At 44.3% G+C, this 14,370-nt stretch overlaps 1 protein-coding gene across 2 annotated transcripts in view; it reads left to right on the top strand.

Annotated features, from left to right (window-relative positions):
• AMOT (angiomotin) overlaps positions 1 to 14,370 on the top strand; it is a 65,619-nt gene that overhangs the window by 17,660 nt on the left and 33,589 nt on the right. For both annotated transcript variants that reach the window (XM_033137024.1, XM_033137023.1), the window contains exons 2-3: positions 8,074 to 8,251; positions 12,716 to 13,609. In XM_033137024.1, the coding sequence (XP_032992915.1) occupies positions 12,774 to 13,609 (836 nt within the window). In that variant the 5' untranslated portion in view covers positions 8,074 to 8,251; positions 12,716 to 12,773. The remainder of the gene's footprint in view (positions 1 to 8,073; positions 8,252 to 12,715; positions 13,610 to 14,370) is intronic.

Consider the following 14,370-nt stretch of genomic DNA (forward strand, 5'->3'; position numbering starts at 1 on the left):
TAAAGGAGTAAAGCAAAAGGAATGGAACGGAACCATAACTCTTAAATTCCTGCTTGTGTTGGGTCACTGGCTCTTGCGATAGGAGAAAAACTGTACTGGGTAGGCTTTTCGGCCTGCCTAGCACTTTGGGTGTGTGAATATTATATAGGTTTCCAAAGTGGGCGGTGGAATTATAAAGGGGGGGGGGCACTAAGAGGCAAGGGTGCGGCAGGGAGATCCCTGGAGGTGTAAATGACCACCAGAAGTTCATCCGTTTTGTTGAATTAATTTAACGAAATAGTTTTAATTGCATTTTGAGTAAGGTGCAATTCATTGTCTCTGTTTTGAATTTTATTCCTTAGTGGGTCGCTTAGTGAGAACTGCTATTATGAATAATAGGGCAGAGGACACTGGGGGCAAGTTTATGGAACCGGGTGGGTGGTTGCCTGAAAAGCTTTGGGAACCACCAGGAATCTTTTGCCCAACGCGGGGCTCGAACCCATGGCCTAGAGATGAATGGTCTCATGCTCTAGAGACTGAGCTATGTCAAGTCCACTTGGGGTTTCCTGGCTTGGAAAGAGCTTTTAAGCTCTCTGCCTTGCTTGTTAGGCAAGGCCCACTCAGCATACAGGGTCTAGGAGTGCTGGGGAGTCTTTCTCTCTTCCCCTCACCTGCTAGCCACAGGGGTGGCTCAAAGAGTTTGGGTATACATGATTTTCGTGTATATGCAGAACTCTCGGAATCGAACTCCCCACGTAACATGCGATCATACTGTGTTTGGTTCACTTTGGAGAATTTGGCTCAGCAAATTATTATTATATTATTTTTATTTTGGTCTGAATGTGTTGTGGTGTTCCGATTTTGAACTTTAATTGATTGGGAAACGCTCAGATCACATGGGCCATGGTTACAGCTTAAACTCCTTTCTTAAAATGGCAAGTGGTTGCTGAAAATGAGCTCTTGCCTTGCATCACCGGGTCATAGAAGTAATTTCCATTATGCCTTTCGCCTGTACGACTCCGTTGCATTAGGAGCTGGGAAGCTGAGCTCATGCTAAGAATATGTGTATGTCTCCCGCAGTCTCACTTCTTGTTTCTAATTAACAGGAGGTGGTGGTGAGGGTGACTCTCACTCTTTGGAATGAGGATGTGTAATACTGGCCCTTGTCCATGCACCTGCTTGGTGCCACACCTGTGTGATCACCTGAGACACAGTTGGTAGGCAACTGGGATAGGGGTAGCTAAAGCAGCATAAACTGTCAATGCAGCCCATTTCTTTGTCACTGTATTTACTTAATTGGGACAAATTGTGTACACTTCGTATAACTGACTTTTCACTCTAGTTATACAGAAAGCTGAAAAGACGTTGTTTTGTAAACATTTTTCTTCTTAGCCAAGCTTTCCATTCCATGCCTCCCTCCTGGTCATTTCATTCTCATGTCAACATGCCCCTATTTTTTCTGCTCCAGCTCAAGCGTCTTAATCACTTGAAGAAATCCCTAAGAGTTCCACAGGCTCTCAGTTGGGTCCTTTAGGATTTCTGTCCCCTCTGCTTTTGATCTCTGTTGTTTGCTTATGGGAATTTCTAGTTCTGGGCAGAAGCCACCTTTTGAAGTTTGCATTATGTACTTGCACAGCCTGACAGTGATGCCTCAGGCTGAACGGGACGCTGAGCATTTGTCCTTTTTGCCCAGCCCTTTTCTTCTGGATTCACTTTCACAAATCTTCCCCATTTTACTAGAGGGGGTTTCTTTCAGGAATAGCTTTGAGTGTGGTGTACAGTCAGAGATTAACTGCTGGGTTGAGGGCAGAGAAATGCTTCTGATTCTCAGAGACTTCTCATAAGACTGTCAATTAACACAGTTGCCTTCCTCTTGCAACTCAGGTGGATGCTTGTGTGGTGCCTGCATTTCTCAAACATAATGAGAGTGTTCTGAGAATAGTATGAACCTTCTACTGTGAAATAATAGTCTACTAGCCCAAGCCTTTGAGCCCTCAAGTTTTATTTATTATGGCTAACATTGGATTACTCCCCTGATGCCCTCCCCCCAAAAGGAAGTGAACTTGTTATTTCCAATTAAGAATATTTCCCTATTAATTTCTTGGCTCGGCTGGTCTCTCGTTCCAGGGCAAGTTATTGCAGGTTACACCAAATCTTGTGGCCCACTTTTCTTAGTTTTGCAAGCAGAGGAGAAGCACTTGTATGTGCCTGTTACTGTTTCAGTTACAGCAGACAATCTGACAAATAGCTCGCAGCACTCTCTGGAAGTAGTATGCAGCATAATTTGCAAGTACTTGATCCCCCACGTGATCACTTACATATTGCTTATTTCATTCCATATTTTTTCAAGTGGCCTTTTTGACATTTGAAGTGTGCACTGCATGGAATTAGGATAATTGAAGCAGTTGCAGGATGAGTTTGTGGCCCACTCCAGAGAATGCCCCCGAGGCACTGCGCTCCATTAACAACACCTTTGCTTCAAAAACATGAACCCATTCCTCAAATGTCCTTGATACTCTTCCAGTCCCGTGGCAATGGATCGTGGCTTCTGGTTTCCATTCCCTAGCTCTGGTTGACGTGACCATCGGCCACTCTCTCCCTGGTGATGAGGTACCATTGCAGGTCTGAGCATGGTGAGATGCCTGCAGGGTCTCTCATGTGAGGTGAAAGTTCTGTGGCCTGCTTCTTGAGGGCCCCAGCCCGGAAATAACCATGCAAAATGGAGGAAATGAGGTGAAGATAAATATAAGAAAGGAGAAATAAAGGAAAACACTGCATTGGTGAAATGAACAGGTGAGCAAAAATAAGTAAATAAGAATGAAAGAGTAGGATGGTGAATAAAATGGAGGAGAGATAAGATCAGGTTTGGGACTACAAGCTTGTGTGAGGCATGAGGTTTAAGCATGTGGGTCATTACACTAAGGAGTACCTTGGGCTGATCCAGGCAGGTAAAATTTTGCTGTTGCTGTCGATCGACTGAATATTGCTGGAATTCAGGCCTACAGAAAATGGTGACTGTGGAGGTAATTGATTTTGAACTTGGTCACACAATCAGAAGCCAGTCTTTGTCATCTTAATCATCCCAGTCAGCATGAGAGTGGAATTCCTGGGCATTGTGGCTTATTCGTAAATATTCATTGATTTCACCCAGTGAAGTAATCACCACCACCACCACCACCCCTTAAATAGATTTTTAAGATTGAAAACTAGGATCTGTGGAATATTTTTGGCGACCAAAGTATACTCTGGAGAACAGAGAAGAGTGTGTCTGTCTGTTTAAAACAACAGCATGTGGAACAAGTAAATGGGATTATCCAGAGAGAATATGGCAGCAAAGAGGCAGGAATAGACTTTCACGTTGTCTAATACAAATAAAGCCCCCCTTTTTTGTAATAAAAAAATGATTTGGGCTGCTTAGAGCTTGCCAGAAGCAATTAACAGTAAGATTTGGGAGCCTTCGCTTTAGGATTTGTGGTATCTCAGCAAGCTAGGTGGAGGAAGGTTGGAAAGGTGGAGTCGGATTACGTTGTCATGACTGCATTCCTCTATTCAGATGCCCCATCTGGCCTGTGTGTGTCTGTCTTTGAAGGTGACTGCATAGAATTTGTTGGTGAACTGCCTTCCCCACTGCAAAATAGTCTCCTTGCTGAGGTGAACAGCCTGTTCTGACTTGGATACCATAGTTGGTGCTCAGCCTGGGAATGTAACATTGGATGCAGTCATGGGCATGGTAACACGCATGCCTTTGTTCACATCAAGCATACCGTACAATTGCACCTTACGCGCATTTAACGCGCATTCAACCTACACAGTTTCAGTCATATGCGGGCTGGTTGAATGTAGGCTGGATGAAATTGCACAAAGTGGACAGCTTAAAAGCCGTTTTTGCACCAGGTTTGCTTGGGCTCACCCTGTGTGAAAAGAGGTTTTAAGCTCTTTGCACTACTTGCTGGGCAAGTCCTGCTCAGTGTGCTAGCTCTGGGAATACGGAGGACTACTGTATATACTTGAGTATAAGCCTAGTTTTTCAGCACATTTTTTGTGCTGAAAAAGCTGCCCTCGGCTTATACTTGAGTGAGGCAGGTGGTGGGGGTGGCGAGAAAGAAGCTCTTTTTCTCGTGCCGCCACCCGCTCTCCCCAGTCAACAGTTCCTTAAGAAGCATACAAGAACGGCGGTTCTTTACTCTCCCCAGGCAGCTTGTTCCATTCCTGAACTGCTCGCATAAATGCAAACTTGGCAAAGGAAGAAGAGGAAGGAGCAGCCCAAAGGGTTGCTTTCGGGCTGCTCGTTCCTCCTCCTTCTCCACAGCAGCAAAGGTGAACCGGCTTATACTCGAGTCAATAAGCTTTCCCGGGTTTTTGTAGGAAAATTAGGTGCCTCGGTTTATATTCAGGTCGGCTTATACTCGGGTATATACGGTATCTCCCTAGGCGTGGGGGCAGTGTGGCGGAATAATGCCTGCTGATGATTCAGGTTCATCATGGGCTAACCTATCACTCCCATTTTAGGTAGGTGTTCCCTGGGAGGCGGAGCTAGTTGGCATTCTAAAAGGAGCGGGAACAACCGTTGAAAGGCAGTTGGGGGTTTGGCAGTTGGGGGTGGAGGATTAGAGAGAGAAAATGAGAGGTTAGGCTTTGGGGAATGGGAGGAAAGGTCATTACCATTGCTAAAGGGATGCAGGAAATATTATAACTAAGCTGAATTACATGAGAAGAAGATTTGTACCAGTAATAACCTGAGACATCCATGTTTTCAAGTTACCTAATAAAGTTAAATGTGCTTAAACGTTCATTGACTGTGGCAGTGTATCAGTAAGAGGTGTGACTAAGAGGAGAGAACAAAGCTTTCCTGTGGAAGAGGAAACTGTTTGCTTATTCTCCTGTCATACAGAGGGCTGGACAGTGAAGCCAAGTGTGCCACTTATTTGCCTAAAGGGAAGGCAAACTGCAGTAGTTGGGAACCCTGGTAGGGAGATCCCATAGGTGGCAAGAGGTATTCAAACGTAGAGCCCTGAGGTACCCCAGAGACAACTCCCATATGAAGGATTCATCCTAGTTGTCAGTGAAACCTAGGGAGAGTCACTGTTGGGGAAGTATTGAAGGGGAGGGAATAGGATCCCTCACAGGCAGCTCCAAGGGTTTGGGTATATGCGATTTTCATGTATACACAGAACCCTAGGAACTGAACCCCTGTGTGAGATTCAGTCATACTGTACTTTAAGTAGGCCTACCTTTGGAAACTTCAAGGAGTCCAGAATGCTAATTACGGCCTGTTTGGGGAAGCTTGTGACTCACTTCCTGCCACAGCTACACTGATTTCCAGTCTGTTTTCAGGCCAAAATCTGAAGTGTGGGCTATGACCCTTTGAATCATTAATGACTTGGGACCAGGGTGCTTCAATAACTCTTTTTTCCCTCATGAACTTGTCCAGGCCGTAAGATTTTCTGGAAAAAGTGTTTGCATCCCACCAGCATCTGAGCAGTGTGTCTCTTTGGGATGTGGCCATTCCAGGCCCGTGGAACTGTCGTCCTAGTGGGTCCTGCCTGGCCCTCCTTTCTTGTGGTCCTCTGTTGCAGGAGGAGGACTTTTCTTTTCCAGAAGATATTTGACCAGCTGCTCTGTTAAGGTTTTTGTCTTTGTATTTCGGTCTGAATCTGTTTTTTCCCCCTCCTTCTGTTTTCCTTGTATTTCCCTTCACTGCTTGTTATTTTAACTATGTTTGCGTTGTGAGTGGCTTTGGGCATTTTTTTTTTTAATGGACAGCTGAAGTAAGAATGGTTTTAGTAAGCTCTTTGTAAAACATGCCAGAAAGGTTCTGCTTTTCTGTTGTTCTAAGACTTGGATTTACCTTTGCTGGAATGTTTGTTGGCAGATGTGCTTAGGAAGCCTTTTCCCAGTATTTGTGCTGGCTGTGGCTGATGGGAGTTGCAGTCCAAAACATCGGGGAGGGGGCGGCACCAGGGTACATCCCTCTGAATCTAGCAGGAGGTGATTTGATTTAAGAAAATAAGAACCTGTGTGTTCAAGGCAGTGTCCCATCTACAGCATCCTTCTCTCACAGTGGCCAGCCAAATGCCCCAATGGGAAGCCCACAAGCAAGATTTGAGCACAAGAACTCTCTCTCCTCCTGTTGTTTCCAGCAACTGGTATTCAGAAGCATTATTGCCTCCAGCTGTGGAGGCAGAGCAGAGCCACCATGGCCATTAACCACCGATAGTCTTTTCCCTCCAGGAGTTTGACTAATCCTCTTTTAAATCCATCCAAGTTGGTGGCCATCCTACAAGTTCCATAGTTTAATTCTGTTCTGTGTTGAGGAAGGACTTTCCTTTATCTGCCCTGAAACTTCCAGCATTCATCTTCATCCGATGTCCGTGAGTTCCAGTGATAGGAGAGTGGGAGAAAAATGTTACCGACTTCCTCATGGCATGCATAATTTCATAAACTTCTGTCATGCCGCTTCTTATTTAACCAATTTAAATTTGGTTATCTTCTTGGGTTTAGTCACAGAATCCATACAATCAGTGGCTCAAAATTTGAATAAGAAATAAAACAATGGCATATATGTATAAAACGGTCATTCAATCTCTGTCCTTTAGTTACTGATTTTGTTCCTCACAGTTTGCTAGAATGTAGAGAAGGGGTGTCCGCTTCAAATGGGTTATGGAACCAAATTATACACACGTACCCTACCCCACCCCACCCCACACAAGAGAGAGTTTTGTAATAAATCCTTGATCAATTTTGACAGAATAGTAGGGTGTTGGGAGGATTGGTGAATTAAAGCACCTCTCCCCCACTCAGCCCCTCTGAAGACCAAATGAATACAAACAACATGCTCCAAAATCCTTTCTCATTGCAGAAACAGCTGCTATTATCACATGCTTGCTTGCATACATACACACATGCACACACTCCTGCCAGCCAAAACAACCCCTGTTGCACAAGGCTCGGCTGCCTGTTCCCACAGCTTTCATTTTTGGTTGCAAGTGACAAATACTGCATCCTACATAAGAACAGAGGTAGAGCCTGTGGGATCAGACCAATGGCTCATCTAGCCCAGCATCCTCTTCTCACATGGCCATCCAGATGCCTGTGGGATCCTCTTTAGCAGGTGAAACTCCGTTCTTTCTGCTGGACTGCTAATACTTTAAGTGCAATAGAGAGAGGCTAATGCAGTTATCATTAGGAGACCAACCCCCTTGCCCTACAAATAACATGCCTCTCTAGTGTTGAAGTCGGCTCTTTTATCTTCTGGGGTGCTATGGGGGGTCCAGAAAGGCTCTTGTGCCTTATTTGTGTCAGCACTGACACTGGCAGCATTAATCTTACTTAGATTTGTAATTCTAACTGATTCTGATCTGCTCAGTTTTCTTTCTCTTAGGGGCAGAACTTAGGAAGAAAATGTGCTGCTTTACATAGAAATAGGTGCTGTTTTTAATGCAGCATTTTAATCAAGCATGTCAAAACTGGATGCAGTGTTGTCAAATGCCCCGAATGAAAATAGGAACGTTTCCTTTTTTAAAAAAACAACCCAATAATTCTTAACTTTATTTTTCAGTTTCTAAAAGTATATGTAACAAACACAAACATTTTATCCCTAACCCCCAATAAACATTCCAGGCATATACCATGTAAGTAATGCAGCCAAACATTAAATTTGTAAATAGTTTAGAATGGATCACATCAGTTAGATGTCTCCGCTGTTTAGAGTGATGATAATGCCAAGGTTGCAGGTTCGGTCCCCGTATGGGACAACTGCATATTTCTGCACTGCAGGGGGTTGGACTAGATGATCCTCAGGGTCCCTTCCAATTCTACAATTCTACTCTCTGTCTTAACAGATTTGCCCAGAGGAAGCTATGGGTGGGGAGCAGAACTGCCCTTTCCAGCGCACTGAATATACATGGGCCAGTGGCCATACAGTTTCAAAATCACCGTTGGCCTTTGTGTTCCTGAGCACACTAAGATGCTTCATTCATTTCTCTATAAGGGCTGTGTTGCATAGTCTATCTCACCATGCCTCCAGAGTTAAGTTAGCAGCTGTTTTCTAATATTGCCTTATTTAATCAGTTTCCACCATTTCTTGTTTTTCAGAATTTTCTAAAGTGTAAAGGAATTGCCAAGCTAACCCAAATTTCAAGGGACCCAAAAATACGCTGCTACTCTTGACTAAGGAAGAAAAGAGGGACTATCGTCATCTCACATACCAGAACTCCCACTTCATGCTGCAAGAGCCAAGGCTGGAGTCGCCAGTTTAAGTCGGTTTTCTAAGGTACATCAAAGGCCTCCACAATCTTTTCCAAGCAAGAAGATAACTGTGGGCAGCTTTCATGTGGCTGTATAAATCTCTGTTCGAAAGTGCTTGTATCTTAGTTTGCCAACAGTGGTAAGATAGGTTTGACCGCAGGCAGAAGGCACAGGGGTGAGCTGGGAGCTCTTCACTGCCCTCCCTTACTGGGTTTCAGAGTGAACTTTTAAAATGCAGTGTCTTGGCATTCTTTTTTATGTATCGCAAAGGTTTATTGCAGTGACACATTTTTAATATCACATTTTTCATAGCAATTGTTAATTGGACCCCACAAACATAAATAGGGTGCCAACCACAAGCCATTTGAATAATTAATATTTATAAATACTGGTACGTGTGTGTGTGTGTAACATATTGTTCTAGATTAGTATGAAACACTAATTTATGTGACAATAATATTTTATGCATTACTTGTGCTAAATCCATAAACCAATTATAAGAAGGTAGCACTATTATCATTACAGCAGTGTGTAATACTAATTTATTTGCTCAATGGACTGTGCAATTTGTTTTCTAATATTCCCCCTAGCAAAAGATCCAGGAGTTGGTTCTTAAAATATTTTCAGGAGCAGAGTCACAAATAGATGGATCCTCATCAAATTACACACATTCACCCTATTCATTTTTCACAATATTGTTTTACAATCTTTCCTAAAATATCCCAGTTGTGTTTTGGCTTTCTTGTGATGATGGTGGCATGGTCCTGTTTGATAAAATTTCTATGGAGATCAATCCATGAGGTCTCTCAATTATCCCTTTATATATGAAAGATCCAAGGATACTTTGCTGGAGAAGCTGGAGAATGTGATAAATCTACACATGGTTTTAGACAGCTAAGTCGCAATTGAACTCAGTGGCAGAGGCATACCGAGGGTTGTTTGTACCCTTGGCAAGGAGCTCTCGTTCTCTGCAACCCAAAAAAACCCCACTTCTCCCATGTTTTATCTCACCACTAATTGAACATACATTTAAGCTGTAATTATCACTGGCATCTTGTTCCCATTCAGCTACCATCTTAACATTTTCTCCTTTGTATGCCTTGGGGTGGTGGGTGGGGAGATGAATATTTCAATCCATGCCTTCTGGAAATGTGATATTCAAGACTAAGGACAACAAGATTGGGGTTTTACGTTCTTTTCTAAATTTTTCCGGAATTATGATATCCTTTAAGAGATGTGGTGACCAGAATTATAAACGGTATTTCTAGAGCAGTTGCACCATAGACTTGTATAAAGCTGTTATGATATTGCCAGTTCCATTTTCAGTCCTTTTCAAAATGATCCCTAAACTTTAATTCTCCCCCCACTTTTTTCCAGTGCTGCCACAACTGGTTCAACATCTTAATTGATCCATCCACTATGACCATAAGATCTTGTTCTTGGTCAGTCACCACCAGCTCAGACCTCAATAACATATATGTAATGTTAGAATCAGCAGGCATCACTTTACGCTTGTTAACATTGAACCAGTTTTGTGATTTTAATCCTCATTCACCCAGTTTGGAGAGATCCTTTTTGTCGCCTCATAGCTTCTTTTAGTTAAGCAGCAACAACAACCCTGTACAACTTAGTGTCATCAGCAAACTTTGCTGGACTAGATGATCCTCAACTCTATGATTCTGTGATCTCCAGAAAGGACTAGAAAGATGCTATGTCTCATGCTGCAGACCTAGGTTCAAAAAGCAGACAATATGCACCCAGTAAATCTAACTCACTATCACAGATGGGTAGGACCGGAACGAAGAATTAAACCAGAATGGTTTTCTTATCTATTTCAAGATATAAGAATATTTATCCTACTTTCACTCCCCGCTCCATACCAAACACACCATCAGATACACAAAATAAAACTTCAGAATGGGTAGGTACACAGAAAGGGTAAAGGTAAAGGTAAATGACCCTTGGACAGTTAAGTCCAGTCAAAGGCGACTATTGGATCAGGAAGGGAAATCCAAAGGAAATCTTCCTTTTTTGTCATAGTTTCCAGTCTGCTCTCCCCAGCCCTGCATTCCTAGGGGAAAAAAGAAGATGCAGCAGAACCCAAATAAAGGGGGGAAACCGTTATTCTTTAGGGAAGCCATCCAAAATATTATTATTATTAGAAGAAGAAGAAATGAAAGTCAAAGCAAGAAGAGAGGCACTGCTTTGCTGCTAGAGCCGTTTTGAGAAGCAAAACCAGAACCCATTAGAAACCCCTTAAATAATCAGCCAGCACAGCAAGAGCTCCACAAGTAAAACTTGCAAACCTCAATGGGTCTCACACTGAGAGACTATCTGAAATTCCCCATAAGATACCATCAGTTGCTACCTGCAAAGTTAGTGATTTAAGGGGTGAAAATCAGCCAGATCTCACCTCCTGCTCCTGGCCCAAGAGAGTAGTCCATTTTACTGAGTGAAAGCAGTTTGTTTGCTTGCTTATGCAAATCGTACAACAATTGAAAGTTTTCCTCTTCAACACATGAAAAGGCTTCCCGGGGAGCTGGCTGAAAGGCTGTCTTTGGCTCTTCTACCCAACCAGAGGAGAGTCCCAAATCTCACAGCAGGAAATCTCAACTTGGTTGCAAGGGGGTGCTCCTGAGTTGCAGAAAACAACTAGAAACTGAGGAATTTCTAGTGGCCAGGACCTCTGGAGAGTGTGGATGATTTGTATATTACTTTTTTTAAAAAAAAATTACTGTTAGGCATTATTCTCTCTCCTGCTTAGTTTTAAGCTGTTAAATTAGATTGGTTTACTTCTATTGTTTTATACAACAAGATACCATTTTAAAAAATATTTATTTATTGATGACATTTCTAATTGTTTCTAGCATACGATCACAGAAATCGCATATAGGCAAGCCTTTGGAACTGCCTCATAACTAGTGGATGAGGGTGAGAGAGAGAGAATCGCCTGTTCTCCCAGAGCCTGTGTGCAAATTGAGTCTTGCCCAGCAAGCAAGGTGGAGAGCTTAAAATCCGTTTTCACTCTGGTTCCTCTTGGGTTACCCAGTGTTAAGCCCTCCAGCTTGTTTACATTTAACAATTATTTCTGTGCTCCTTCTCTACTCCTGCTGCTGCCAGGAAACAAGTCAGAGTCTAGTTCAATGCTTCCCAAAGGGGCAGTAGCACTACCTGGTAGAGGTGGGATTATGTAAGGGGGTTCTAAGAGGCAAGGTGACAGCAGGAGGCGCTGAGGGTGCAAATGATGCTCAGACTTTGAAAAGCTGCTGTCACTGTCTCAAGTTCATCAGTCTGGTTGGATTAATTAAACGGAGCAGTTTTAGTTGGATTTTGAATAAATGTGCAAGTAACTCTTACTGTTCTGAATTTGATTGTCTTATTATCTTCCTTAGTGGATCATGAAAACCGCTATTCTAAATAGCATTCTTTATAAGGTAAAGTCGGGGTGGGGTGGGGTGGGCATCAGCTTATAGGAACCAAGGGGCTGATGGGCCAAAAATGTTAGGGAACCAGTGGGCTAGCTTGTTGCGATGTCCAAACTTGGGCTTTTGGTTTGTTTTTCTGCAAACAAGGAGCAAATAAGGAGCTTACTGCTTAGAAGTTTGCTTCCCCCCCCCCAAAAAAAAACCCCTGCACAGCCATGAACTCTGTCCCTTCTCCTGGCAGCATAGCAGGAGTGGTGGCGGGTGGGAGCAAAGTGAGAATTTTTTAGCCATGTCTGCAAATGAGGTTTCAACCATGGTTTAACATGATGGTGTGAACTTGACAGTATATATGCGCTGTCTGTATTTCAGCAATCAAACCTATGGCTAGACTCTTGACGCTGCTTGTGGGAGATGGCTATTATTTCAGACCACCTTCTCAGATACCGTAAATCCCTTTGTCTGAATTTATTTATTATTTCACAAAATTTAGACATGTCTTGATTATTAAAAAAAGAAAAAAACAACCACAACATCCCTTCACAGTGGTTTACAAAGGAAAGAAAGCAATAAAATTATCGCTAATAACAGTAAAAAAAAAACTAACCCTCTTATAAACATATAAAAGATTAAAACAGCAATAAATGAAAAACAGATTAAAACGTGTGTCAGCATTCTACATGTCTGTGCAGGTAGGTCTAAACAAAAATGTTTTTAGCAGGAACTGGAAAGAGTGCATTGAAGGTGCCTGGCCTGATGTCAATAAGCAGGGAGTTCCAGACTATAGGTCAAGCAACACTAAAATATTGATTTCTTGCAAATGTGTTACAGGTAGCACCCGTAATAGTGCTAATGCCACAGATTGAAGCAGTCACGGTAAGGCATTCTCATAGACAAATTGGTCCCAAGTTGTGTGGTCCCAAGGTACTAATGGCAATCTTTTCGTTAAGCCCCACTACCTGAATAAGGAAAGGTGTGGGGTTTTCAGCCTTCTCCCCCCGAACTTCCACCTTTCTCAGCTCAACATGGAGGCCAACAATCCCCTCTTTTCTTCCCCTCCTTTCCAGGTCACGGGCAGCCTGTGCGCCCCCTTTTGCATTCCGCCCCCGAGGCCTCGCAGTTGAGATGAGGAATTCAGATGAGCAAACGGCCACGACAGTTTTACAGCGCCTGCTGCAGGAGCAGCTGCGATATGGGAACCCAAACGACAGCCGCAACCTCCTCGCTTTGCATCACCAAGCTACGGGCAACGCACCCGCTTTCGCCAGCAACGGGAGCGCAGGGGCTCCAAGCGAAGGGCTGAGCCCCCAGGACCACCAGACCGGAGCCCATGTTGCCCGCCAGGAACCCCAGGGCCAGGAAATACAAATGGACAACAGTGTCATGGAGAAGCAGCTCTCCCCAAGGCTCCAGAACAGCGAAGACCTCCCAACCTACGAGGAAGCGAAAGTCCAGTCCCAGTACTTCAGGGGCCAGCAGCACGCCAGCGTTGGGGCGGCATTTTATGTGACGGGGGTCTCCAACCAGAAGATGAGGACTGAGGGGCGCCCGACAGTCCAGCGTGTGAGCCCTGGGAAGGTCCACCAGGACGAAGGACTCAAGGACCTAAAGCAAGGGCACGTCCGCTCCCTGAGCGAGAGGCTGATGCAGCTGTCTCTGGCCACCAGCGGTGTGAAGGCCCACGCGCCCGTCACAAGCGCCCCGCTCTCCCCGCTCTCCTCCCAGCAGACCAACGACTTCTACAAGAACTCTGTGCCAGCCCCTCCCCAGCCAAACATGAAAGGGATGGAGCACAGGGGGCCCCCTCCTGAGTACCCTTACAAAAACATGCCCACCCCGCCGATGAGCTGTAAGCAGCCCGACCCTGGGCATTTCTACAGCGACCACCGCCTGGGTCAGCAGGGCCGAGCTGAAGGGCCGCTGATGAGGTACCAGCATCCTCCTGATTATGGATCGTTCAGGTAAGCAGCCTGCCTTTCATGCATGTAACCAAAGAAAGGGAGCAAATTGGCCCAAGGTCCTCAAAGGGCCCAGAATGAACTTCAGTAAGCCCGCAACATAGACAGGGCTCATGTTCCGAGGATAATGCCTAAAGCTAAAATCGCTTATAGTCAAGACACATTAGGTTCCGTGGCAAGCCGGATTGCCAAAGTCATTTTTCCTGGAACCCTGCACTCTGTCCACCCCTTTTTATTTTTCTTGCAACACACATAACAGCTGATTGCACAAGTTAAATGCACATAAGTTGTGGGCTTGCTGTATTTTGCTGGTGCTTTGAGAATTTCTTCTTAGCTTTTTCCTTACCTGTCTGCACAACCATCCTTGGGAACTTGTGGTATTTTCAGGTGATGTCTCAGTTTTGTACTTCCCTAATGCGAATCAGGAGAATATAAGGAGCCTGAAGGATGCAGGCCAATGGCCCATCTAGTCCAGCATTCTGTTCTCACAGTGGCCAACAGATGCTCGAGAGCCTCTTCCCTTACTGTGGTTTCCAGGAACTAGTATTCAGAAGCATTTCTGTCTCCGACACTGGAGGCAAAACATGGCCATCATGGTGGCCAGTAGCCATCTTCTAATGTGAAATTGGCTTTCCTTAAAAACAGCTGGGGGAACAAGAGCACTTCCTGATAGCTGCACCTGTCACTGAAAAGTGCTGTAGGCAGAAAGGGGTGTGGGAGGCCTGACCCTTCCAGGATAGGGGTTACTAGAGTGGTAATTCTCC

The sequence above is a fragment of the Lacerta agilis genome, chromosome Z, assembly GCF_009819535.1.
Source record: "Lacerta agilis isolate rLacAgi1 chromosome Z, rLacAgi1.pri, whole genome shotgun sequence".
Taxonomy (NCBI): Eukaryota; Metazoa; Chordata; class Lepidosauria; order Squamata; family Lacertidae; genus Lacerta; species Lacerta agilis.